Source organism: Aulonocara stuartgranti, assembly GCF_965226115.1.
Source record: "Aulonocara stuartgranti genome assembly, chromosome: 5".
Lineage (NCBI taxonomy): Eukaryota > Metazoa > Chordata > Actinopteri > Cichliformes > Cichlidae > Aulonocara > Aulonocara stuartgranti.
In genome coordinates, this window is record NC_138943.1 from 17060388 (window position 1) to 17088319 (window position 27932).

The following is a 27932-nucleotide window of genomic DNA, read 5'->3' on the forward strand; positions in this document are numbered from 1 at the left end:
CGGCAGGTGCCTCAGCTCCGCCATGGCGTCTGAAAAAATGTTTGTTTTTTTTCCTTTTTATTCTTAAGACGATTGTACAGCTTAAAGCATCATCTTCTTTTCAACCAGACTGTGCTCCTACATTTCAGCCTTTTGTCTCATTAGTTGGGTTTGGAACATTTTTTTGGGAGCAACTGAAATACAAATGAGTGGTGAATGTAGTTAATCAGAATTGCCAGGACAGACATAAGAGCAACTGGAAAAGTCACATTTCAAAGCATAAAGTGACTACTGTCTGGAAGCAACTTCATTGCACACTGTGTGAAGTTGGAAGTACACAATGATAGTGCTCACAGTGATCAGAGACTTTAGTTGTACAACTGCACTTTCTTGATTTTATTCCACATCAATTTCATAAACTCATAATGCAAATACAAGCTCTTTGCTCCTGTTTGCATCAACAACAATGTGTAGTTTGAGACATGCCCCCGCAGTTGTCACTAAAGAAATTCAGCTGCACTTTTATTTTCTTTTTGAACAGCCCTAAACCATTTTTTTTCTTTAAAGGAAGTTACAAAAACATAGTCGACATCTGTCTAAAGTGTGAAGAACAAAATAAGTGGTGTGAAATCGACACCCTACAAACACGTTTACCAGAGAAGTTGGTCTAATGGACCAGTGTGACATGACTTTTGCTATGAAAACTGATAAGGTGACTTGTACAGTATTTTCTTTCATTAGTTTACAGTCAGTCACAACTTTGTTGTATTGGACTAAATGTGCAATGTTTGCTCAGTTCCACTATGGTTCACCTAGCTCTGAGCAGGTGACCTATATGCCTAAAGGACTCCTGTAAGTGAGTGAGTTTGAGTTCCTGCGACTCATTCCTCCCCACCTCTGTCACCGGAAGTCTTTTTTTCTTGCTTATTTTGTTTATGTGCAACCACAAAAGCGAAGAGGGGAGGGGAAAAAAGACTTTTACAACTATTTAATATAAAATGGGTTGACAGTAGGTATAGTTTATTTACAGTATACGTCATGCTATAACATAAAAGGCAAATGTAAAGCCAACAACAAAATGAAATGTAGAATTGTAACTAAATTAAGGCTTAAATGCATATAAAATGACAAAATATTCATTCATAAATCAATTAAAAAAATACATATTCAAATAAGGCTGATGCTTTGATTACACAACCAAGAAGGAAAAAGCTTATTGTCAAATAATGGTGGTGGAAGTCTTGCCACCACATTGGTTTATTTTAAGACCAGATTAAATACAAAACAGACAAAACAAATAGCGCACAGCACACACACACACACACACACACACAAACAAATATAAATTTGGCAAGATAAGTGATTATACATTGCCATTTTTTCAGTTTTAACTTAAACTGAGAGTAACACATGTTTGGGTTACAACATATAACATTTAACTCCACCCATAAGAAGGAAAAACCTCTGATTTTAAATTTGGCCCCTGTGAAGCACTGTACTGCTTCCATCTTGCATTTTCCATTTGCACTGCCCATCAGAGTCACACATACATGTGCAGGTTCTGTGTCAAATGGACTTCTATGTTGAGCATCATCTTGGTGTTCAGCGGAACAGTCCACGGTATTCATGCCCCAAGGTGGCGCATCAGGTTGAGAGCATGACCAGGAGCATACTCATTTATTTTTAACCATAAGCCTTCAATTCATAACACAGAGCTTTACAGTCACTTTCTGAGAGACATCTAGAATCTTCAGCGTAAACAACCTGAACTGTGACGTTAGCCCATGGGGCATTGCAGACACGGCAGTTTCCCACCAGTGTTTGCCCTCCACCCCCTGCATGTGCACTTGTTTCCCAAAACATTTAACTTGTGAGTAAATGAGTGAAATTCAGTCCACCGTTTACTCCCAGGTCCTGGGAGCAATCTAAAATTAACAGAAGCACAGAAAGTGGCTCAGAGGTGAAATAGAAGATAACCTTGAAAGCTAGAGAGATTAAAGGTTATCACGTGAGGGCTGTTTTTGGTATTTTGCCTTTTATGGGTGGAGTAATGAAACATTGTTCCTTGCATTTGTAACACTACTGAATGCAGAAACTCTTGCATTCGTTGTATGACAGCTTCTATTTCATTTTTCAGTGGCTTGGAGGTTTATTTAGTATATTTTTATGAGACACTTTATAACAGTGCTCATCATTCAGAACTTTTAAACCTTGACCAGATTAAACTGAGTTCTCCAGGATTGCTTTGAGCATATTTGTTTAACAATACAAAAACTAAAATTTAAAAAAAAAGAAGAAAAGAATTAAAAACTAAATTTGATAATGAGTCACAGCGGCTCAGATTGAACTTGGCAGCAGGCTGAAAATAATAAGAATAATAAGATGTGTGTATTACGGTCATGTGGTTGATGAAACGTTGCTGACGAAGCTGACATGAGAAGTGGCACGATATACATGAATAGCTACACAGTATATAAGCATTCACTTTTATGTTAACTTGGCCACTCAGCTAATGGAAGACTATTTCTGATGCAAATATATTTATTTTGTAAAGAGTAAAGAAAGTAAAGGACTGTATAAAAAAGACAAATAAATCTGTGAAACACACAAAAAAAAGGTTAAAAAGGTTTTCCATGTAGCTGCCTGGAGCATTTTTTTTTTCCTGTGAAGTCACATAGAAAAATGAAATTTTAGGCCTGTGATTTTCAGGCCGGAAAGTGCTGAGAAATCATCTTTGGATGCCCCCGATAATACTGTCTGGTCAGCAAGGAAGGACAGGAGGATATACTCAATAAAAGAGCACCTCGTCACAAAATACTGGCAATCTGGCACATTTTTTTGGATCCCAGTAGCGGGCTGTGTGGTTCATCAGAGGACCAAAGTGACGATGTCACAGAAAACAGGAGGGCAGGAGACGCGTGAAGGGCTCAGATGAGGGAGATCCGTATAGGGATGGCGGGAGAGTCTGTCCTGTGATGAGGGGAGTGATGAGACACCACGTGTTCCACCACTGCGTGTTTAGACATGTGTTTCATAAGGTAGGTCTCCTGAGAAGAAGCAGAGGAAAGCTATTTAGATGTGACCGTTGCCCCTTAATTGAGGCTTAAAAATATGACTCGGGTTTTGAACTCACAGAGGTGTACGACCTGCCGCACATGCTGCAGCAGTAGGCCTTGGCGTTTTTTATGGCATGTGCAGACAAGTGGATTTGAAGTGAGGCAGAGTCTGAGTAGGCACGGTAACAGTTGGAACATTTGAAGGGCTTGTCTTTGTTGTGCTGCCTCTGGTGAGACTTTAGAGAGAAAACACACGCACACAAAGCTAAATGGTCATCAGGCAAGTTTAAGGGGAAAAAAAAAAAAAAGTACGTCAGAGTTCATGTTTACCTACCTGCAGATTAGACAGCTGCGTAAAAGCTTTTTCACATCCAGGATGGGCACATTTATAAGGCCGATCCCCTGTGTGGATTCTGAAACGAGAAAAATGAACCAACAGGTGAGACGGGAAGCCGGCAGCTTGCAGATGTTTGCAATCTACTTAGTTTTGAATGAATTCAAATGATTGCTCAAGTTACAAGGACGTCTGCACAGCAATGAATAATAAGTGTCGTCAGTGAGGTTAATTCGGTCATGGAAAGTGGAAAAAAAAAAAAAAAAGCCAGCAAAAAGCAACACAGATGCTTGAAAGAATGGTCAACCTTTAGAATAAAGTCTCTCCTTTGAAGCAAGAAAGAGACTTCTTTCCACTTTTAGGTCTGTACTTGATGATGGCGATGTGACGTATATGCATGTGTCCTCAGAAGCCTTATTTAATACTGTGTTGTTTGGTCAGGCTGGGTGGTCTCCTTTGTCATGTCATGAACTGGTAACTCATTTATAAGGCTATTCTTGATTTGTTCACATCTTACTCACTGACTTACATTCACCAAAAAGTTGAATTTAATTCAATTTCCTTTATATAGCATCAAATCACAACAACAGTTGCTTCAAGGTGCTTTACACAGTAAGGTAAAGACCCTATAATGATAAAAAAAAAAAAAAAAAAAATAGAGAAATCCCCAACAATCATATGACCCCCTATGAGCAAGTGCTTTGGCGACAGTGGGAAGGAAAAACTCCCTTTTAACAGGAAGAAACCTCCAGCAGAACCAGGCTCAGGGAGGGGCGGCCATCCGCTGCGGCCGGTTGGGGATGAGGCAAGGAAGACGGGACAGGAGACACGCGGTGTTAAAGAACCAAAGATTAATAATGTGAGAAGTTATTGGTTATTCCTTTAGTTTTCCCCAAAGGTTTGTACTGAATTTGGAAAAAGAGCAATCAAATTTTCAGCTTCTTTCTCCTTGAATCAGCTGCAGAATCAACTAAAACTTAAGGAACCGGTCTCAATTAATGAATTTAAGGCAATTTCAAGTGAGTTCAATGCAATTACTTTAGCCTGCAAATGTTTTTGCTGGAATATTATTACCTAGAAAATTACTTTTATTGACACCCGAGGTTTATATATTTTGGTTGTTTCTGCATTTATTTATTTACAGCTGATTGCAAAGAGAAACTGTGACCATAATCTTCTCTTGTCCAAAGTACGTGTTCAGTATAAGTTCATGTAATTATCTGTCAAGGTGAAAAATGAAACTGCCTTCATGACATGAAAATCTCTAAGTTCAACACACTTAGCTTACCCATTACTCTCACGTCATGTTAAAACCATGTGGACTTCTGATGGTTCTGCCTCTTGTGGACGCTCTCTATATAATCATGTTCATGACTTCTTGCTAATTAGTTTTGAGATTTTCCATCAGTTGATTCATTTTTAGTATTACACGACTTTTCATTCTTTTGTTGCTTGCATCAAACTTCATAATGAACATTGAAAAGAAAACTATACTATTTCTTAGTGTCTGGCTTTATTATGTTGTCATGGGACTATTTAAATTAAATACAGAGTTTAAATGAGTTTAAAAAAAGATGCATTTTCTTTTCTTTGCTTGTACCTGGTTGGCTGCCCTTTTGCTTTGAACAGCTTTTAATCTTTACGGCATAGATTAATCGAGGTACTGAAAACATTCCTCAGAGATTTTGAACCATATTTATATGAGAGCATCACAGTTGCTGCACATTTGTCCGCTACACATCAACGATGCCAATCTTGCCACCACAAAGTTGCTCTATTTGATTGATATTAGGAGACTGTGGAAGGCCATTTGAGTACAGTGAATTCACTGTCATGCTCGTTTGAGGTGATTTGAACTTTGTGTAATGGTGTGTTATCCTGCTGAAAGTAGGCATCTAAGTACAGATGGGACTAAGGGGTCCAAACCATGCCAGGGAAATATCCCTCACACCATTACACCATAGTTTATGCCAAATTCTTACCCTACAGTCCCGATGTCATATCAGAATTTATGAATCTGAGGCCAGACAATATTTATTCCAATACACTGTAGTCCAGTTTTGGTGAAGTTCAGTTTCCTGCTCTTAGCTGACAGGAGTGGCATCTGGTGTGGTCTTCTTCTACTATAAGCTCATCTGCTTCAAGGTCAAAAGTAATGTTTGTTCAGAGAAGTAGTTGAACAGTCAAAGCTAATAAAATGAATGTTTATTTGTACATGTCACAGAGAATTCCAATCTTTTTGAAAACTGGGCTGCACAACAGGCTCAAACGTCAGCTCCTGTTCTTACAAGTTACCATTATTTATAGAGCCAGTTCACGTTAAATACAAAATAAATATGTCAAGTTCAAGCATATATTTTCTCTCCTGTTGTAATATTAAGTGATTATCCTCGTTAGGAAACACTGAGCTGTAGGGGAAGATCCAGATGTCACGTTAAAATAGGACTCGTGCATTTATGTTCCCTGTGCTTTTAGAAGATGACAACATAATTGCGAAACAAACTATCACAAATACACTGTAAACATTTCAGACCTGGTGTGCTGCTGAAGGTGGGAGAGCTGGCGAAAACATTTCTCACAGTAGGTACAGCGATAAGGTTTGACGCCCAGGTGTATGCGCAGGTGCTGGGCTAGGTAGGACGCGTTCGCAAAGGACTTGGTGCAGTGAGGGCACTTGTGAGCCTTCGCCTCTGTGTGTGTTTTGGAGTGAATCTGCATGTCTGACTTAGAGAAGAAGGTCAGCGGACAAACTTTACACCTGCGTCAAAAACAGAAACAGAGATGCACTTGTGAATATTCTTCCAACCCCCATTGTTTCAAAAAACAGCAGAAGTGTCGCCAAACCCCTTTGCATGTTAACGCCGTGAGGAAGCTGTTAAAGCTATGAGGAAGCTCTTTCTTGTATTAATACTTAATACTAATTAATACTAATTAATTAATACTAATGAGCTGCTGTAAATGCAGGTCTTTTGCTACCTGTAGGTTTTTCCCTCTTTGGCAGCAATGGTGATGCACGACTGGTCGTTGCCTGAGGCTAGAAATGGGTAGGGCACCACCAAAAGAGATGACCCATTCTCTGCCTTTATCTTCTTGCGTCCTCGTTCCTGCTTTGGAGGAGGACCGAGGAGTCCCACGAGTCCACCGCTGTTTTTCCCAGGCTCCATGCCGTGGCCGGCCAACCCTGAGATGAGGTGAGGGGAGGGAGCTCCACCCAGCCGGCTGTGGCTGCTTGAGGTGGGCGTGGTGGGGGTGATGATCTCCGAGGTGTTTAGGTTGCCTGTTCTGGATGCCAGCGCCACACCTAACAGATGGAAGACAAAGACATGATTGCAAAGCGTTTACCTTTCAGCTGGCATAAATCCAGAGAGGATCAAATAGATATTAAAAGATATTTCATATTTCCTGGGGTCTCCAAATGTTTCATTTTCATTTAACGGTGAAGATAGCATCTGTCTAGTGATTCATTAGCTTGTAGAACAACCTTTAACACCAATAACTTGAATTAAACGTTTTCTCTTTGACACCACTCTTCTTTACAGTGTGTCTTCGGTTCGCTGAGGTGAAATTAAGGTACTGCCACAAAATTTTGAGGTGTGGACTTTGTAACACTGTGATTTTTTCTTTTTCAGCCTTTCTGTTGTAGATGTTGCTGCTCTGCTCGTGATCTATCTTGTCCCGTTGCTGAATCTGGAATATTTTGGTATACAGAGGAGCTCATAGTTGACTTTAGGACCTCAAGGTGCCTCTTGCTGAAAAACAAGCCCAAATCATCTCCCCTCCACTACCATGCTTGACAGTTGCTATGAGGGGAGTGTGTTTAAATACTGTGCCTTATGGTCAAACATCCCCACTTTGTTTCAGGACTGATTTGTTCAGATGCAACTTTTCAAACCTAAGGTGTGCTGCTATGTTGTTTTCAGAGAATAGAGGTTTTCTTCCAACAATCCTTCAAGCTAGTTCAGTTTCTCTGAGCATTGCACGGTCTGACCTCGGGGTGAATTTGCTGGGACATCCACTCCTGGCAGGAATGTGGCCTTGTGTTCACACACATACCTGAATGCTTCAGACCAGCAAACCAACAAAACTTCTACTTTTATAGAGCTGCTCTCACTTGCTGATCGTCAATTATTCACATATTAGCAGCACCTGGTTTCTACTTACCCTTTAACTTCACATGGAAGCAGTAAAAGTGTACGAGTGTTTCCACTTTTTCACAGGACTGCACACACAAGTATTATTTGCCTGGCAATAGGACTGGCATGACTTCATTAAGCCGTGACACAGTTTAGGCACCTGGACACAATAATGCTGCACGTTGTAGCATGCCACAGAAAATCTATAAATTTGCATGTACAATCAAATGGAAATAACTTGATGCTGCATCTGAGTTTAGTTGATCCATTTTACAATGATAAATATCCCAGTCTGCGGGTGCTTAAGAGCACAGGTAGAGTTTAAACTGCAGTTCCTTAGTTTAGGTTACCATGTGGCTTTGCTCACATTGTCCACATCCATCCATCCATTTAAATTCTCTCATCTTAAAATACAATGTATTCATTATAAAGCTGTGAAATCTTAGTGTTTAAAGTTAGCTCTGTAAATATGGTAAAAGGTAAATGGCTGTTATCGAACACTTTGCTACTCAACTTAAGCACTTTATAAAATATGCCTCATTGACACCCATTCATTCAATCACATTTTCTGAACCTAAATGCTTTCTAGCTAACATTTATACACATTGATACACCAAGATGAATACACCGAGAGCATCTTGGAGATCTGTATCTCACCAAGGATACTTTGGCATGGAGACTGGACCAGCCAGCCAGCCACCAACCTTTCGATTAGGTTGACCTGCTCTACCTCCTGAGCTACAGCCACACCCATAAATATGTTTGTAATTCTAAATAATCAATAAAATCTGCAGAAATCTGCATGGTTACCTGAGACGTGGTTTGTTCTGGAAGGATGATCTATGAGTTGACGCAGATGCCAGTCTTCCCATAATCCTCTGGCTTTTATAGCTGCCTTGTCATCTAGATTCAAGTTTACATCTCCAAGAATACGGCCTGAAAGACAACCACACACACACAGCCTGTGTAATTACAGACTAAATGCAATGAAATGACATTACAGTAAAATTATTAAAGAAATTTCACCAAATTTGAAGAATACACACACATATATGTGCGCCCTTACATAACTGTAACTTCCTGATATGTGGACATGTGAATAGACTTTTCATTACTAATTATATTAGCCTTTAATGAGGCAAATGACTCTTTGCAGGAGACTAAGGAAACTGGTGTGTACTTAGCGCTGGAGTACCTGTGACTGAGCTGGAGGCAGGGCGGGCGTGCAGGGCGATATCAGGCTGAGATGGGCTGTGGTTGTGAAGAACAGGCATCTGCTGGGCTTTGGATATCCCATGCTGGCCGCCTTCTGGCTGGCTGGAGGTAGCCAATAGAGGCTGCTGGGAAGGGGCTGAAGCAGGGGGCAGATGATGCGGTCTGATCTTCTCCGCCATCAGCTGCTCCTTGATTTTATTGATCAATACTAGGTTATCCAGCTGACAGCCAGAAAACAACATTTGTGACAAGAAAACAGCCATCAGTTCAGTCAGTCAGTTCATAAGGAAATGGTTCCCTCTTGTGGCTAACACCTGATATTACATGCGTTTCCAGCCATTTCCCTTTGGAGGCGCTTTTTTAAAAATGATTTTTAAAACCAGAAAGAAGCCCAAATAGGTAGTAGCTACTGAATAATGCAGAAAAAAATTAAAAATAAAACGTGACTTCCTCTGAGTGATCTTCAACAATCCTTGGTTTCAAGGTTTGTATGACTGTTATTTAAACATACACTTACACTTTCTCTATATTCATTTTATTGACAGTATTCAGATGGGAAGATTTATGCTAACTGTGTTGCCAAAACTAATCGGCAGTTAGCACAACTTAGCTTAAAGAATGGAAAAAAATTTTAAAAAATAAAAAACTAGCCTAGCTCTCTCCAAATTAAAAAGCTTTTCCCCAACATGCCACACCTGTTTAACTGCAATAAATAAAAAACAAACAAACATGAAAACAAATCAGAATGTAGTTTTACCCGAAGTTATGTGTATATCTTAGCCACACAATGCTAAGCTATAAAATATTTCAGTGCTAACCACCTTCAAAATCACAGCTTTTTAAATATTAAATATTGTTTTTTCCCCAGGTTAATCGAATTACATATCAACATTTAAGGATTTAGTTGTGCTCATGTTTTTATTTAAATCACTGTACATACACTAGTTATGTGCTTTTTAAAAAAAAGAAAAATTCATGCTAGGCTAAGCTAAATACTTTCTGGTTGTAGCTCTATATTTAACAAACAAATATTAAAATTTAATTATGTCAGAAAAACTAATAAATGTTTCCAAGTGCAGTAAGGTGCAAACATCTTAAGCTGCCCCTCATTTCTGTATGTTTTGCTAGGAAAATGGATACAGGCAAGGTGATTTACTAAAACGTGCTAGCATAAAGGTAAAACATACTTTTTTTTAAGTGTACATTTCTAACAAGCTTAAAGGCAAATATTTTCCAAGGCAGTGTTTAATTTTCAAGGTTGCCATTCACAACCTGAACTGTTAGGCAAGCTTTCTTTCTTTAAGTAGTCTTCAGGAATAGTTCTCCAGACTTCTTCAAGGACATTCAAAGCTCTTCTTTGTGTGTTGGCTGCCTTTTTTTTCTAGTCTCTATTGTGATGATTTCACACTGCTTCAATATTGTTGCGGTATGGGCTCTGGAGAGACCAATCCAATCTATGACTGATAGAGTTGCACTGAGTTTTTATATCCAGGTATTCTTTTAATGCATTGGCAGTGTGTTTGGGATCATTGTCAGACTTTGAAATGCTTTCCAGTTGGTATTGCATGGTGGTTCAGCCAACTGCATTCATAATTCATCAATTTTGACAAGATCTGCAACAGTACTGGCTAAAATGTAGCACCAAAGTACGAAAGATGCTCCACTGTATTTTACGCATGACTGTAAACACTCACCTCTCCACCTTTATCATGATCTCTGCCATATATATATATATATATATATATATATATATATATATATACACACACACACACACACACACACACACACACACACACACACCAGTTTTTTTTTTTTCTCCCTGGTTCCCTCCTTAAGAATGACTTCTCATCAGCCACCCTTCCATTGTACACAAACCCAAGATATACCAGGTTTTCAGTTAATACCTCTTTTGGAATTACCTTGTTGGTGTAAAAATACTGTTTTATGCCTTCAAACTGTTTTAATTTTTCATAGATCGTTATATTTAGACACCACACTGGTTGATCGCTCGAGTTTGGTGCTTTGTTTAACCTTGACTGATTCATAAATCTGTTCCTCTGACAATGGTCAGGTACAAGGACTGGACTGAAAAGTGAAAACGCAGCCATGGTCCAAAGAACAACTTTAAGAGTCTGGACAACTACTGCCCAAGACCTATTTAAAACACTACAACAACACCTGGCTCTTTGGAAGCAAATTATGAAGAAATGAAATATTGAATGCTCTATTTGTCTAGATCATTTAAAAAAATATATTTTTAAAACAAAAACAAAAAATATTCTAAACAGTCATGTAGAGTGTAGTGTTAAGATGTTTAGAAACAAGGGTGAATACCACAGTCACTCACCTGACCAGGCATGGCAGGAGGGGGAGGCCAAAAATAAGGGTTGTTAAAGCGGGGTTCAGCCATCCTGAAATAAATACATAGGGGTTATAAAAAAAGGTGAACGGTGCTCTAAATGCTCAGGACTGAGGAAACATCTGTAGTCAAGCTTACAAGACAGGGATATCCACATTTACGTGTGATACCTTATCCCTGGTTCCACAGGTGAGTGATTGTTTTTAAGTTTTAAATAACAATGCAGGAAGTTATTTTGAGCACCCTTCACTGATTACCAGTTTGCAGCTCCTCAGATTGATCTTGTTTGAACCCACTGTTGTGAGAATCCTGGTAAAACGATGTCCTATATATATTTATGTGTGGATCTGTTGTTCATGTAGCACACAGCGGTTAAAACATGTGTCAGTAGCTCTCCACCCGTGCAGCAGCTGACTGTTAGATGTGATAATTTGAGATAATCTTTTCCAGTCTTGTGACAGCATTTTCAAAGAAACCCTGTATGAGTCCTCCTGCTTCCCGAAAAGTGTGTGAGAAAATGCTGTTTTCTCACACTTCATCTTCATCACTGATAGCAGGGAGGATGCTTCCAAGTTGCATTCGGTGAGTTTTTTCTTTTTTTGGGGGGGGGGGGGGGGGGGGAGTGATGTCAGGCTTTTCCTTAAGATCTCCAACCACAAGTCAGCATGATGGGCATGCTGCCCGAGAGAGAGGCTCACGCAAGATTACGACAGCCAGCTAGAGGAACAGTTATCAGAGAAAACAGAAATGTTAGAAGCAAAGTGGCTCAGATCGTAATCACCCGCTTTTTCTGTCTCCACCTTGACACATGGGGCCCCGACTGGTTAAGAGTCTGATGGGCAACAGAGCAAAGTTTGCACAGAGTACAGCAAGACCCAAAAGACAGCCAGTGCCTAAACCAGAAGGTCAGTAATCCAATTATAAACACAGACTACAAGTATTGCTTCACAGACACAACATGCTACACTCATTTGTAAATGACTCAGCTGTTAACCTTAATTGTTTTCTTCCCTGGTTGACTACGATGGCACAATGCGAGCACAAACCTAGCAGTGCTTTATCGAGAAGCTGGTTTGACCAGGTGGGCAGAAACGCTCCTATTTTTCAGGCAGAGAACGTTACTAACTGCTCAAGTCCTGACCCGAAGGCCTTTCTTTCCATAACTTCTCTTTTCAACCCTGTATGAAGTTCTTTTTAAAACATTTCGCATTGCATGCTTTGGCACACATCCCCATTCCTAAGTCTGTTTGGCTTAGCAGAGGCAGAACAGAGTCCACATGAGTGAGCCAAGAGAAACAAAACTGATATGTTCAGGGGTACGAGCGTACAGTGCACCCCACAAAATATTTCTCTAATGATGCCAGCGGGGATACGTTTCAGTTCCCGGACCATTTCTGTCTTAAGGCAGCAGGCACAGTTTAGCAGTCCGTCTGGCAGCGGACAGCTTTGTGTCACTTTCAGACGCGACATCCTGACACACTGAAAACGCATGCAACAGCAGCGAAATGCTCAAGTCGTCAGCAGTCAATCCGCAGGTTAATTTTTACGTCCTATACAGTCAGGACTGCATTGCTTTGCTCATTTAAGGACTGATTGTGCCAATTTTGGCCAGATTAGTTTCATTTTTTGTAGTACTGCATCTGACCTTGAGTATGGCAAGTTAAAGGTGTAATTATTTCCAGTCTATGGTTACTCTTGCTACAAAAGAAAAGTTAATCCAGGTGTTCGAGTTTAAAATAAAAAAATTAAAAAAAATCACACGATGCAACAGCATGAAACGTCACTTAATAATGCTGTTTAAAACTCTGAGGTTACTGTGACACTTTTAAAATGTTACTGGTTTTATTCAGAAGAAATAAACTCCTGCAGGTGATGAATTAATTAAATCATATGATGCACTTGGACACATCACACTTCTAGGCTAATGTGGCAGCTTTAGGCTTTTACCGTGACAAGGTCTGACCTGTCACCTTCTGAAATGTAGGTTTTAAACATGTTCATGTTTACAGCTGCAGACATGGCAGATTAAAGTTCCCTATTTTGGGTTCGTTAATATTTATACCGTGATACTTTGTGGTTATTATGACTATTTATTAATAGATTAGCAATGTTAATAAGAGAAAGGGGTGTGAATATACACCCAGAAAATAGAAATCATGAAGCGGTCTTTTGTAGCTTAAATAATTGGGTTAAATAACATTTTCCTTCGACTTTTAAAGCTTTAATAAGGCTTCAAAAACAATCACGGTAAACATGCTTCATGCTGTTAATTTTGCATGAACTGTTATTGAATAAGTAGACTAATATATCTGCACATTTTTAGAGTCTAACGATCACACAGTTGGTTAGTCAGTCTCGGTCTGCTGGCAGCACATTTTAAATCCAGAACATCCTCTTTAAACCTCAATATTTCAGCTTTAAAAATAGATCAGACTTCGAGATTGCCTCTAAAAATTGAAATCCAACTTTCCCTGAAACAAAAGTTGGCGTTAACTTTCCCCATTTCTGTACCGCTCTGCTTTTTTAACTCTCCGTTAAAAACAAAAAAGGGATCCGCTGTGCAAATCTTAACCCGAGCAGCTTTAAACACGAGCCGTTCCCTCCGGAGAGACACGATCCTCCGCTCTCCCCGGCCTGTCCGCCGCCTCTCCCACATTCTCAGACAGTTTATTAAAAAATTTCAGACAAAAGGAAAACAAAAATGGCAGCCCAGTCTTATTTTTATAAGCACTGGACGCCATATTCTGCAGATCCGAATATTATAAGCAGATAATTCTCCGGATGTGATTAAACGCTGCTGCGACGCATCTGCTAGCGGCATGTTTGCATTAAGCGTACGAATGATTGTTTACTTTGATTTGCAGGTTTGAATAGCCCGGCTCGGGGAGGAGGAAAAAAAAAAGCCCTGACACTTCCTACAACAATCATCATGCCTTTGCTGAATGCTCTGCAGCTGCTGAGCCATAAATCCAAACGTCGATGATAATCCTGACGCGCCGTGGAAGCTTTAAGTGGCACTGCGGCCGAAAAACGAAGTGATTATTCGCCATTAATGCGCTGCAAATGCGCTTTTTTGTAATTCCAACTTTTGCATGACTTAAATAAAAACGGTGACGAAGCGACACGGAGCAGCTGCGTGTGTGTGTGAGCGAGAGAGAGAGGGGGTAAGGAGGGTAAAAAAAGCAAAAAGAGGCAGAGAAATTGCATCGAGTGGCCAACGTACCTGAACCAGCGAGCAAGGAAACAATTTTTAAAAAAGGATTAGAGTCTTCTTTCTGCTCGCTCTCAGTCGGACTTCAAATCTTCCGGGTCGCCTGCTGTTCACTTCTGGGTGCTGCAGGCGAGGAATTGTTCAATGTAAAAACACTGCGCTCAAACAGATTTTTTAACCCATTTTCTGGCTTCTGGTTTCCTCGCAGATGTTGTGCGCATTTGCGCTGTAGCGTTAGATACACAATGGAAAAGTTCACATTTATCTGTGCACTGATTGTTTTGGCAGTAAGACATTTTATCTTATTTTATTTTATTTAATGTTATATTATATATTTGCATATGAAAGGGTGTCTCTTTCTTGTGTCATCGCTGAGAACAAGTGTGCACACAAATAATAAAACACAAGTCCAGCTGAGGTTTTTTTTATTTTTGCTTTTGGTTTTGTTCGGTTTTTTTCCTCCATCAGAGAGAGAGAGAGAGAGAGGTGGGGTAACAAGTGCGCAGCCTAACAGTGGGATTTGCCCTATGCAGGTGTAATCTGTTACACGGTCTGTAAAAAGCTGGCGCCCGTGTGTAGGAGATCACGATGGTCATGCACACATATGAAGTGTAATCCTCTCAGCAGCAGCAGCATGACAGGCTGCTAATATGCTCTGTGCTTAGCTCAGCAGGAGATGGCACTGCTGCCACAGAGAGGGCTTCAGCTGATGGTGAAGGTTTTGCCTCAATGATGAAAACAGGAGATATTTAGCATAGTCCCTTTACATTAGGGAATGGGACATCTCTAAACTACCACTGGTCATTTATTACTGGAGGTAATGCCTGTGGTGGTTTATTGTACAATCCATTATTTAAGGGGACGATTGAGGCAGTATAAAACTGTCAGTGTGGTTCTCCAAAAGTTGATTCTGTCCATCTGGAACTACATCCAGATGAACAGAATCAACTTTTGGAAATTTATTTACCTGGATGATTGAGCGTGCATCAAGATGTCAGTGTGGTTCTTTAGTGATTGAAGAAAGGGGCTCATTAGTACGAAGTGAATCTTCTAAAAATTGTAATTTAATTATTTAATGTTTTTAGGTTTTTACATGCCCTCTCACTCTTCTTTGAGGTAATACTAGCATGTATTGAAGTAATCTCAGACTTTTATGTTTTTAGCAGCAGACATGCTGAACTGAAAATGGGGCTGTCGGTTTTTACAAACAAAGGTTTTGTTTAAATAAGAATAGGATTTGTGTTTTTTTTTCATAGCGTTCATGGTCCATCCTGTGAAGTGCAAAAACACTGTACTGTTTCTTTGTCACTGGGCAGAAATGAGTTTGAAGGAGACAAGTTCAAAGGTGGTGAGTTTGGATTTTGCTTCAAAACAATTAATGTGTTAATGTGATGTTTTAGTAAGGTGGGTCATTTTTAATCCATTTGGTTGCTAGGATACTCGAGGAAGTAATAATATAGGATGTAGATAAGAACCTTCAATGGTCTATGATGTACCTGTGAGACAGGTTTGGTGTCCTGAGTGACTAGGAGGATGTATGTGGAGTATGTGGACAGATGGAGGTTTGGAAGAGTCTAATGAAGAATTACTGCTGGTCTGTTTTTTATTTTGTTTTGTTTTGTTTTTCCCTTGGTGATGACATACTGCATGGCTACATTTGCACCACATATAGTAGTAATTAGCACTTTTTCTTGGATTTTGTTCCTTGTGTGAAACGTCTGTTTGATCAGATGTGAGAGCCACGGAGTGCTTTCTTTCTTTCTTTTTTGTAAAATTAAATTTTTGAACTGTATTTGCACATGAATGTGAATATTTTCTTTAGTGATTTATCTTTTACCGCATACAGAAATTTGTCCGTGTTGCTTTAACTTTTTTTCCAGCCCGTCACACTGCACAATGTCACAGCCATCAGTGTTAGCTTTAGTCCTGTGGCAGGGTGGAGCAAACCAACTTGCTTATAACAGTTAAAGCGCTTAGATTGATGCCTGTTCTTCAGTGTGATGTTTTACTGCAGGTGTAACATATACTTTATGCTATAAAATGCTGAATTGTAAGCTTGGCTTTGACACAAAAATCTCTCTAAAAAAAGAATTTCAAGGGACAATCCCAACATTTTTAAACAGCATGGCACATTTATGGATTATATTTGACAAACATTGTTTGAAAGCACACATGCTCGTGATTTAATTGCTGTAAACTGTTTTATGCCAATATCACACCGGCGGTCGTTCTTTACTTTCTGATAAGACTGTTTACACAGCTGAGTGTGCTTCTTACCTTTTCTGTTGACTGTAGGGGTCCATTTTTGTTTGACGCGCTGAGCTGCACTTGATGCTTCAAGCTTTTTGTCTTTGCTTGTAAAAGTAGGCTGAATATTTGGTGTTAATCTAATAATATCCAGCAACATACAACGGAGCCTTAATAAGATCAGATGATTTAGTCCAGGACTGCTGCATTCTTGGGGTTTTTAACCTGCCAACAAGCAGCCTTAATGAATGATTTTCTTTAATGTGTCATTTACTAACATGCTGCAGCTCTCTTTACTCTCTGCATCCTCTTAACTATATTTGCTGTTAGCATAAGCGTAAGCGCTCACACACACAAACATTCAAATCTATGTAAAATGCATATCTCAGTGGGACTTCACCTCTTCCATCTTTGAAATGAGTCAGACAGAGAAAACAAAATGCATTCAAATGCCACTAAATACAAAGCAGGTGCACATAGAGAGCAGTGGGCTCTGATTTAATTGGCAGATCTCTGACTCCACATTTGTGGCTCTTACTTGGGCTGAAAGTAAATGTGGTCAGCTCATATTTGCCAAGGAATAACACTATAACATAGGTAATGGCTGCATTTTTCCTTTTTTGTTTGTTGCCTCAAAGTTTAATTCCAACATACATACAAATTTACCTTAACTAACACATCCAGCTGTTTTTCATGGTGGCTGCAGCCAAAGCAGAGGTGCCCATGCCACCGCTTTCCCCCTTCCACCTCCTCCTGGTCTTCTGGGAGGCACCAAGGATTCTCTCACCTAGTCAGATGCAAACTAAAGTGTTCCTTTCACCCTGTTTTGATTTAAACTAAGCAAAATGTTTGGAAATGAGTTGCTGATTTATTATGGGAAATAATTCAATTTGCAAATGTCATCATTATTGTTACATAAGATGTTGAAAATGCATTTGTATTTCATCATCTATTTAAAATCACATTTAACACCCCAGTCTAACAGCTAGCTAATTGTGACGCCAGCGTTCTTTTCTCCTGTATGATCAAAGTTTTTGGGAGTACTCTATTACAAATAAATGATAAACAAACACACACACACACACACACACACACACACACACACACACACACACACACACACACACACACACACACACTTCACTGTGTATTTATCACATTTCACTTTCTGCTTTAGCTTCTCTATAGTTATCTGTCCTGTCTGTCTTGTGTTCACTTTTACTTCCTCTTGTTTCCCTGATTGTTTGCACCTGTGTTGTTCCCCAGCTATATTCACTTCCCGTGGGGAGCCACATGTATTTAAGTAGCCAGTTTTCTACTTATCGTTTGTCAGTGTATTTGTTATTCCACCCCGAGATGTTTCTAACATGTTTTGTATTTGTTTCCTGGATTAATTTTTTCTTTGGACCATTTCCTACTATGCTTGAAGTTTTAGTTCTGTCTGCCTGAGTTTAAGTCTGCATTTGGGGTCCTCTGACACACACACATCATGACACTATTATGCCATAGAAATCGGTGTTGGGGTCTCTCATGAATAGGCTCAGTTTTTAGGAACGCTTTTGTAAGTTTAGATGGTTCCTTCACTGTATTTTTCAGGATATCTGGGCTCTCACTTAGAGATAGAAGGAAAAGCTCAATCTTTCAGAGGGACTCTGAATAAAGCCATTGCTCCTCCGGATCAAAAGCAGCCAGTTCAGGTGGTAACCAGGCATCCTAGTCAGGTGACTGCTGGACGCCTCATAGGTGAGGTGTTACAGGTATTTCCTATTAGCAGAATGGCCACGGGGGAAACCCAGGACTCGCTAAAGATATTACATCTTTCAGCTGACTTGTAAATGACTTAGGTTCCCACCTGATGAGCTGATAGAGATAGTCATAGTGAGGGAACTTGGGGCTTCTCTGCTCAGACTGCTGCCCCCCAAAACACAAACCCGGATAAGTGGTAGAAAATACATGATTGGCTTTTCAGGCAGCCACTAAAATGGATGTCAAAATTTCAAGCCTAGACTGCCCTTGGAGGACATATCCCAGCAGTGCCTCCAAACGCAGCTGGATAGCGTAGTGGTTAGACTACACGCCTTTGGAACAGAGGATCGCAAGTTCGATTCCTGCCTGGGGCGTCTGTATCCAGTAAGGGTCCTAAGGCTAGACCCCCTATGCTAAGCGAGCCTACCGCAGACATGAGCGAGACAAATAAATATGAAGGCATGCCGGCTCGGACGTCGCCCGGATCAACAAGGTCCGCGTCAGGTGTTGAGGAACCAGGGCACCCTGACGAAAAGTGGGCTACTGGAACAAGAAGGCATCGGTGGGCAAGAGACGAAAACAGGGCGTTGTTGGAATGCTACTACGCAAGTAACCCCGGCGGAAGGGGCTACATGAATAGGATGAGGGACCTATGGATTCTTCGATACCCAACATCCACAATGACGGCGAAACAACTAGTAGCTCAGTGTTCCAACATTCGAAAGAAGGGACTGCTCTCACAGCTAGAGATTGACGAGGTACAACACAAATGCTACGGCAAGGAGGAGTCAGGACGCCAGGTCAGGGGGGCGATATCATCACCCCCACCCGAGATTGGGTACATAGCCCCAAGTGCGATAGGAGAAGGATCGTTGAGTGCGAGAGGAACTGACCTGAAAAATAGGATCATGGCCAAGCTTGAAACCTGGATCCCCCGTAGCCGGTTACCAAGATTACGTGAAGTACCCTCAGAAGGTCTGCTAGATGATGTTAATGCAGCACTACGGGCAATACCTACAACCACGATTACCGACACTAACAAGCTGATCTACAATACGGCATCAGTGAGATGCTTGGCTACAAGTTGAACAGCGACAAGGGGCAGTACCCTCCATGGAGAAGGAGGCTAGAGGGCAAGATCAAAGTAGCACGGAGGGAGGTTAGCCAACTAACGGAGTTGCAGCAAGGTGTGACAAATAAGGTGCCTAAGAAATACAGCAAGCTGTCCATACCTGAGGCCTTGGAAACTGCCAAGCAAAGACTCACAGCCTTGGCCAGCCGCTTGAGGAGGTACACCAGAGAGATAGAAGGCAGGAGAATAAACCAGCTGTTCTCCACAGAACCAGCAAAGGTGTACTCTCAGTGGCAAGGGAACAATAAGAGAACAGCACCACCAAGGCTGGAGACGGAGCAATACTGGAAGAGCATATGGGAGAAGGATGCAACCCATAACGGCAATGCTCAGTGGCTAGAGGATCTGAGGGCAGAGTAGTAATACGATGGCACCTGTCCAAGATGGCGGCCAACCCAACCGGTTTGACGACCGGTTTCGTGTGTGTGCGCATGCGCGTTCAGTAATACGATGGCACTAGTCCAAGATGGCGGCCAACCAAACCGATTTGACCAGTTTCGTGTGTGTGCGCATGCGCGTTCAGGTGTGGAAATACCACAGGGGATCAGAGGGGTTATATGAGTTTATGTGTTTTTAACGGGGTTTTAATTTAACCAAACCATAGGGTTTTTAATTAAACTATTTTTATCACTTAGGTGTATCGCAACATTCAGTTATGCATGTGTTCTTAAAAGCAATTCTTTGTTTCTTGTTTCATTCTTGGCGGAGTGGAAGCTGTTTTGGTTCACAGTGCGGCTTAACAAAGAGGGTGTGCTCTAGTCAAAAGTGTTGGTAATAGTGTTTTAATCACACTAATTTTCTAAATCTGACAATGTCTCAGCTTGCAGTGAGGCATGCATTTTATTTTATAAATGGCACAAATGGGAATTTCTTCTGAATGGGTGATGTCAGCATGTTCACAAGCGTTTCATTTAATCAAACCCCTAGTTTTAATTTAACTAGTTTTTACACATCTACTGGGGTTTCTTTCCAGGGTTGATGCGATCATTTTATTTAAAAATCGGGATTTCGGAATGTTGAACTAAGAGTGAGACAAAGCCAGCCAGCTAGTTTTTAACACAGTAAATGTTACAAATAGCATTCAGTCCTTTAGAAAATAAATGCTATAAGCAGCCAGTATCGCTCTTTTCAAACTAATCGTCTTTTAAATACACTCATTTTGTGATTCTGGTGTCACACCTTGCACCGATGCAAGCATTTTATTTAATTAAAAACGGATCAAACGGGCCATTTCTTCTGTAAGGGGTTTCATGGTTTCAGAGTAGTTTTTAACACAACAGATAGTCGCAAATAACATTCAGCAAACGCTACAGTGATACTTCTAAAACGCTGCACACAATGTCGTCTTTTCACCCAAAGCAGCCAGTATCGCTCTTTTCAAACTAATCGTCTTTAAATACACTCATTTTGTTGACAAAGCCAGCCAGCTAGTTTTTAACACAGTAAATGTCACAAATAGCATTCAGTCCTTTAGAAAATAAATGCTATAAGCAACCAGTATCGCTCTTTTCAAACTAATCGTCTTTAAATACACTCATTTTGTGATTCCGGTGTCACACCTTGCACCGATGCAAGCATTTTATTTATTTAAAAACGGATCAAACGGGCCATTTCTTCTGTAAGGGGTTTCATGGTTTCAGAGTAGTTTTTAACACAACAGATAGTCACAAATAACATTCAGCCCTTTAGAAAATAAACGCTACAGTGATACTTCTAAAACCAGTCGCCCAGACCCGCTCCAACTTTTCAACAGCTGGCTAATTGTTTGAATTTGTTCAGGATTGTAAAAGCCCACCGTGGGTATCACTAGTTGAGAGTACCATGCGAACAAGGGCCCAGCCTATTGTTTAAAGTGGCCGGTATTGGCTCTTTTTGTAATTCCTCGACAAGGTAAATGGGGCAGGTGTACCAGTCGGGTGGCGACCCCGCCTATTGTCTGAAGTATCGGCTCCTTTGTAATTCCTTGAGAAGACAAAAGCCTTGAAGGGTCTCATTTAAATTGATTGGAGACATACCTTTTCTTTTTGGAAACACCCACCCTATATAAAAAAAACACGCTCAGAGCCCGAAACCCTGAGCCATTTACGCCTCAAGATTCGCTGCAGAGCACACCATTTTCTTTGCGATCATCAACACTAACATCGTTCTTTATAACATGGCCATCGTAAACGGTAAGTAAAACAAAACCTATTATTGGATTTTTAAAAAGTGTTATGTTAACATATTATAGGATATTCAAACTATTTTTTTTCCCTAAAACAAAAGCTTAATTTTTAGGAGTTCGGGAGAACGGCCCAGGGCCCTTTTCTTTAGAAACGGGCGCTTTTACAGCTGGAACTAGTCCTCTAACAGGCACAAGGTGTGTACAGCATTACTGGATTTTAAAACGTATGTATGTTTTAAACTAGCGATTGTTTTAAATTATGTAATAACGTTTTTGTTTGTTCCAGGGTTAACAAACTGAGCAGGAAAACATTCAGACACCGCGACCACAGAGCCCAACCTTACATCAGGTGTGTATACAACGGGATGTATAGTTGTGTATTATTTTTTCAAAAGAAAAAAAAATTAAAAAGAGGTTTAAACAATTACAAATGTTCTAAACTGACCGTTTTACACCTACAGAGCCACGCCAGAGAACCGGGTGTGTGGAGAAGCAGGACCATCCCGAATAACGCACACTACAAGGTAAGCATAGGCATATATAAATTAGATAAAAAGAGATAGAGAGGGAGACACGCTTATTCAGTTTGAAATGGGTACATGTATAAAATGTTTTAACACATGTCTATCTATCTTCACAGACTGCAGAACAGCACCCCTCCTCATAATGATCAGGACACCGTACGATTCCAGACGTTTTTGGAATGTTTAAGCAGTATCGACCTCCCAGAACAACAAAAACCTGGAGCTTTGTGCAACAGTGGAGAGTCAGAACAGATCTTCATCAGCGAACCTGCAACACCCCCGAGTGAGTGGCTACCTCGCGATTTCTCTGATGTTTTTGAGTACAGTATATCAGATTTTGATCTAGTTCATATACCCACCACCCCAGAATGTGACAGAAATAGCATTGATTCACACATAGATTTCGAAGAAGGCGGCATAACAGACTCTCAAATATCACCGGCGTATGATGCTTACATGAAGCTTCCAGACGCTCAGCCTGCTGAACAGAGTCATATAGCTTCAATAGCTGATAAATTATGTTTGATTGAAGCTAGACTCAATCAATACCACCAAGAAGCACAGGTACAAAGGCAACAGTTTACCAAATTCATAAACAAAGTGTGTAGTACATTAGACAACATCTGCTATGTTCTATTTAAACCCAGATTCCTTTTATAGTTTGCAGTGAAATTTCTTAAACCATTGTTTAATGGGACAGAAGTACAAGTCACTCTTTACTAACACACTGTAGATAAGTTTATTGCTGAACGACACAGCTAGCAGTCCCACACACTCTTTAGATTTTTGAAGTTTTGTGTGTGATGGTTTTGCCTCTCACACCTTACCCCTTTCTCCCAGTATCACAACAGTATGACTCCCAAAGTACGACTCAGTAAACAAACAAGGACTCTAAACTCAGAACAGAAAGATACAGTTGAAAGATTAGTGATATCTTTTATGATGCGTAATAAACTACACCCTCTTCTTCTCTGTATTTATGTTCTTTGTGTGCGTGCGTGCGTGCTAAAACCAGAACAGAAAGATAAAATTGGAAGATCAAAGATTAAGGTTTGTGTTTTTATAGCACAAAGTAAACTGTCCCCTTGTCTTCTAGGCCTTGGCGTGCGTACCTTAGAAGTCAGATTATACGTTAGTCATACTTCCAAAAACATTTTGAATTCCATTTATAACTGTGATGTCAAGCTGATATCAGACATCTTGTGCTCACCAGGAGCATGTATCCCCAACTTCAAAACCTTAAGGTGTCAAATTCACAAACCCAACATGGGCTCATACAACACAGGGGCCAGAAGTGCATGTCACCCTTTACTGACAAACTGTAAATAAGTTCAATACAGGGCAACGCGGCTAACAGCCTTGGAAACGCTTTACATGAAATAAAACTTTTTAGAAAACCCTTTACAAGAATAAATGTGATGATCTGTTTTACCTGAATCAAATGTATTAGTTTGTTTACTTGAAATAAAATTTATTTTTGAAACCCCGTACATGAAGTAAAAAGTATCATGTTGCAAGTTCTGGCTTTAATATTTCCAGCTGATAAGGAGACGTTTTGCATTTCAAACGCTACATATCCTACCCGCCCTTTAAGATCATCCCACTTCAGGATCACGCCCCACCTTCTGTTATTTTAAAACAAGACCGCCGTCTCATTCCTCCAAAACCTTTTTTTTTTTTTAATCTCAAAACAGCGAGAAGGATGGACTCTGCACCCCTGCGTCACACTGAGGAGGAGGACAGTTCCTCGGACGAGGGCTCATTAGTACCTGACACGCCCGGTTACTATAGCCCCTTGGAGAAGCAGCAGCAGCAAGCCGTCGAGCTTGACGGTCGGGCATCTTCTTTATTTATCGATACCGTGAAAACAGCTGTGTATCACCTAGTCAACCTAGTAACGCACACAAAGAACATAAATACAGAGAAGAAGAGGGTGTAGTTTATTACGCATCATAAAAGATATCACTAATCTTTCAACTGTATCTTTCTGTTCTGAGTTTAGAGTCCTTGTTTGTTTACTGAGTCGTACTTTGGGAGTCATACTGTTGTGATACTGGGAGAAAGGGGTAAGGTGTGAGAGGCAAAACCATCACACACAAAACTTCAAAAATCTAAAGAGTGTGTGGGACTGCTAGCTGTGTCGTTCAGCAATAAACTTATCTACAGTGTGTTAGTAAAGAGTGACTTGTACTTCTGTCCCATTAAACAATGGTTTAAGAAATTTCACTGCAAACTATAAAAGGAATCTGGGTTTAAATAGAACATAGCAGATGTTGTCTAATGTACTACACACTTTGTTTATGAATTTGGTAAACTGTTGCCTTTGTACCTGTGCTTCTTGGTGGTATTGATTGAGTCTAGCTTCAATCAAACATAATTTATCAGCTATTGAAGCTATATGACTCTGTTCAGCAGGCTGAGCGTCTGGAAGCTTCATGTAAGCATCATACGCCGGTGATATTTGAGAGTCTGTTATGCCGCCTTCTTCGAAATCTATGTGTGAATCAATGCTATTTCTGTCACATTCTGGGGTGGTGGGTATATGAACTAGATCAAAATCTGATATACTGTACTCAAAAACATCAGAGAAATCGCGAGGTAGCCACTCACTCGGGGGTGTTGCAGGTTCGCTGATGAAGATCTGTTCTGACTCTCCACTGTTGCACAAAGCTCCAGGTTTTTGTTGTTCTGGGAGGTCGATACTGCTTAAACATTCCAAAAACGTCTGGAATCGTACGGTGTCCTGATCATTATGAGGAGGGGTGCTGTTCTGCAGTCTGTGAAGATAGATAGACATGTGTTAAAACATTTTATACATGTACCCATTTCAAACTGAATAAGCGTGTCTCCCTCTCTATCTCTTTTTATCTAATTTATATATGCCTATGCTTACCTTGTAGTGTGCGTTATTCGGGATGGTCCTGCTTCTCCACACACCCGGTTCTCTGGCGTGGCTCTGTAGGTGTAAAACGGTCAGTTTAGAACATTTGTAATTGTTTAAACCTCTTTTTAATTTTTTTTTCTTTTGAAAAAATAATACACAACTATACATCCCGTTGTATACACACCTGATGTAAGGTTGGGCTCTGTGGTCGCGGTGTCTGAATGTTTTCCTGCTCAGTTTGTTAACCCTGGAACAAACAAAAACGTTATTACATAATTTAAAACAATCGCTAGTTTAAAACATACATACGTTTTAAAATCCAGTAATGCTGTACACACCTTGTGCCTGTTAGAGGACTAGTTCCAGCTGTAAAAGCGCCCGTTTCTAAAGAAAAGGGCCCTGGGCCGTTCTCCCAAACTCCTAAAAATTAAGCTTTTGTTTTAGGGAAAAAAAATAGTTTGAATATCCTATAATATGTTAACATAACACTTTTTAAAAATCCAATAATAGGTTTTGTTTTACTTACCGTTTACGATGGCCATGTTATAAAGAACGATGTTAGTGTTGATGATCGCAAAGAAAATGGTGTGCTCTGCAGCGAATCTTGAGGCGTAAATGGCTCAGGGTATCGGGCTCTGAGCGTGTTTTTTTTATATAGGGTGGGTGTTTCCAAAAAGAAAAGGTATGTCTCCAATCAATTTAAATGAGACCCTTCAGGGCTTTTGTCTTCTCAAGGAATTACAAAGGAGCCGATACTTCAGACAATAGGCGGGGTCGCCACCCGACTGGTACACCTGCCCCATTTACCTTGTCGAGGAATTACAAAAAGAGCCAATACCGGCCACTTTAAACAATAGGCTGGGCCCTTGTTCGCATGGTACTCTCAACTAGTGATACCCACGGTGGGCTTTTACAATCCTGAACAAATTCAAACAATTAGCCAGCTGTTGAAAAGTTGGAGCGGGTCTGGGCGACTGGTTTTAGAAGTATCACTGTAGCGTTTATTTTCTAAAGGGCTGAATGTTATTTGTGACTATCTGTTGTGTTAAAAACTACTCTGAAACCATGAAACCCCTTACAGAAGAAATGGCCCGTTTGATCCGTTTTTAAATAAATAAAATGCTTGCATCGGTGCAAGGTGTGACACCGGAATCACAAAATGAGTGTATTTAAAAGAAGATTAGTTTGAAAAGAGCGATACTGGTTGCTTATAGCATTTATTTTCTAAAGGACTGAATGCTATTTGTGACATTTACTGTGTTAAAAACTAGCTGGCTGGCTTTGTCAACAAAATGAGTGTATTTAAAGACGATTAGTTTGAAAAGAGCTATACTGGCTGCTTTGGGTGAAAAGACGACATTGTGTGCAGCGTTTTAGAAGTATCACTGTAGCGTTTGCTGAATGTTATTTGCGACTATCTGTTGTGTTAAAAACTACTCTGAAACCATGAAACCCCTTACAGAAGAAATGGCCCGTTTGATCCGTTTTTAAATAAATAAAATGCTTGCATCGGTGCAAGGTGTGACACCAGAATCACAAAATGAGTGTATTTAAAAGACGATTAGTTTGAAAAGAGCGATACTGGCTGCTTATAGCATTTATTTTCTAAAGGACTGAATGCTATTTGTAACATTTACTGTGTTAAAAACTAGCTGGCTGGCTTTGTCTCACTCTTAGTTCAACATTCCGAAATCCCGATTTTTAAATAAAATGATCGCATCAACCCTGGAAAGAAACCCCAGTAGATGTGTAAAAACTAGTTAAATTAAAACTAGGGGTTTGATTAAATGAAACGCTTGTGAACATGCTGACATCACCCATTCAGAAGAAATTCCCATTTGTGCCATTTATAAAATAAAATGCATGCCTCACTGCAAGCTGAGACATTGTCAGATTTAGAAAATTAGTGTGATTAAAACACTATTACCAACACTTTTGACTAGAGCACACCCTCTTTGTTAAGGCGCACTGTGAACCAAAACAGCTTCCACTCCGCCAAGAATGAAACAAGAAACAAAGAATTGCTTTTAAGAACACATGCATAACTGAATGTTGCGATACACCTAAGTGATAAAAATAGTTTAATTAAAAACCCTATGGTTTGGTTAAATTAAAACCCCGTTAAAAACACATAAACTCATATAACCCCTCTGATCCCCTGTGGTATTTCCACACCTGAACGCGCATGCGCACACACACGAAACTGGTCAAATCGGTTTGGTTGGCCGCCATCTTGGACAGGTGCCATCGTATTACTACTGGGCAGACCACAGCGACCTCCCTGAACAGGGTCCAGTAACCATCACAGTGGCAGATATCCAAGAAAGGGTCTCCAGTATGAAGAGTTGGACAGCACCAGGGCCCGACATGGTTCACGCCTACTGGCTGAAGAAGCTAACTGCACTCCACGAGCGTCTGGCAGCACAAATGAACCAGCTGCTAGTTAACGAGAGACACCCGGAATGGCTAACTGAAGGCCGGACGGTCCTGATCCCCAAGGATCCCAAGAAGGGACCGGTCCCCTCCAACTACCGACCAATAACCTGCCTCAGTACTACATGGAAGCTCCTGTCAGGCATCATATCGGCTAAGATGAACAGGCACATGGGTCAATACATGAGCAGGACACAGAAAGGAATTGGCAAGAATACCAGAGGCGCAAAACACCAGCTACTGGTAGACAGAACAATCAGCCGAGACTGCAAGACCAGACTGACCAACCTGTGCACTGCCTGGATTGATTACAAGAAGGCCTATGACTCAATGCCCCACAGCTGGATACTGGAATGCCTAGAATTGTACAAGATCAATGGGACCCTAAGAGCCTTCATCAGGAACTCAATGGGGATGTGGCGTACAACACTAGAGGCCAACTCCAAGCCCATAGCACAAGTCACCATCAAGTGCGGGATCTACCAAGGAGATGCTCTGTCCCCACTGCTGTT

The 27932-nt window shown here is 40.5% G+C and overlaps 3 protein-coding genes and 1 long non-coding RNA gene across 8 annotated transcripts in view; 2 read left to right on the plus strand and 2 right to left on the minus strand.

The window, feature by feature from the left end:
- Positions 1–966: 966 nt before the first annotated feature.
- Positions 967–14505, minus strand: znf362a (zinc finger protein 362a). 2 transcript variants are annotated; one of them, XM_082532555.1, is made up of 9 exons: positions 14303–14505; positions 11068–11131; positions 8698–8905; positions 8313–8438; positions 6346–6670; positions 5903–6127; positions 3370–3448; positions 3113–3271; positions 967–3026 (listed from the first exon to the last, which is right to left on the minus strand). In XM_082532555.1, the coding sequence occupies exons 2-9, from the start codon at positions 11128–11130 to the stop codon at positions 2907–2909; spliced, it is 1305 nt and encodes a 434-aa protein (XP_082388681.1). In that variant the 5' UTR covers position 11131; positions 14303–14505; the 3' UTR covers positions 967–2906. The 2 variants fall into 2 exon arrangements, with proteins under 2 accessions (XP_082388681.1, XP_082388680.1); XM_082532554.1 differs by having other exon boundaries at positions 8698–8938.
- Positions 8964–27932, plus strand: part of LOC309706226 (uncharacterized protein) — a 30640-nt gene continuing 11671 nt past the window's right edge. Inside the window, exons 1-2 of one of the 4 annotated variants that reach the window (XM_082532548.1) lie at positions 8964–9201; positions 11530–11984. In XM_082532548.1, the coding sequence (XP_082388674.1) occupies positions 11888–11984 (97 nt within the window). In that variant the 5' untranslated portion in view covers positions 8964–9201; positions 11530–11887. Of the gene's footprint in view, positions 9202–11147; positions 11985–14711; positions 15108–25026; positions 25076–27932 lie in introns of those variants that run through there. The other 3 variants (XM_082532549.1, XM_082532551.1, XM_082532552.1) reach the window with 3 other exon arrangements.
- Positions 20981–24067, plus strand: LOC309706229 (uncharacterized protein). The gene is made up of 6 exons (XM_082532556.1): positions 20981–21586; positions 21693–21774; positions 21866–21928; positions 22041–22103; positions 22220–22386; positions 23798–24067. Exons 1-6 carry the CDS (start codon positions 21571–21573, stop codon positions 24040–24042), a joined length of 636 nt encoding a protein of 211 aa, XP_082388682.1. The 5' UTR covers positions 20981–21570; the 3' UTR covers positions 24043–24067.
- On the minus strand, positions 24092–25401 carry LOC309706230. Its single transcript, XR_014276699.1, has 4 exons — positions 25326–25401; positions 25172–25234; positions 24997–25059; positions 24092–24880 (listed from the first exon to the last, which is right to left on the minus strand). It is a non-coding gene; the product is annotated as an uncharacterized lncRNA (long non-coding RNA).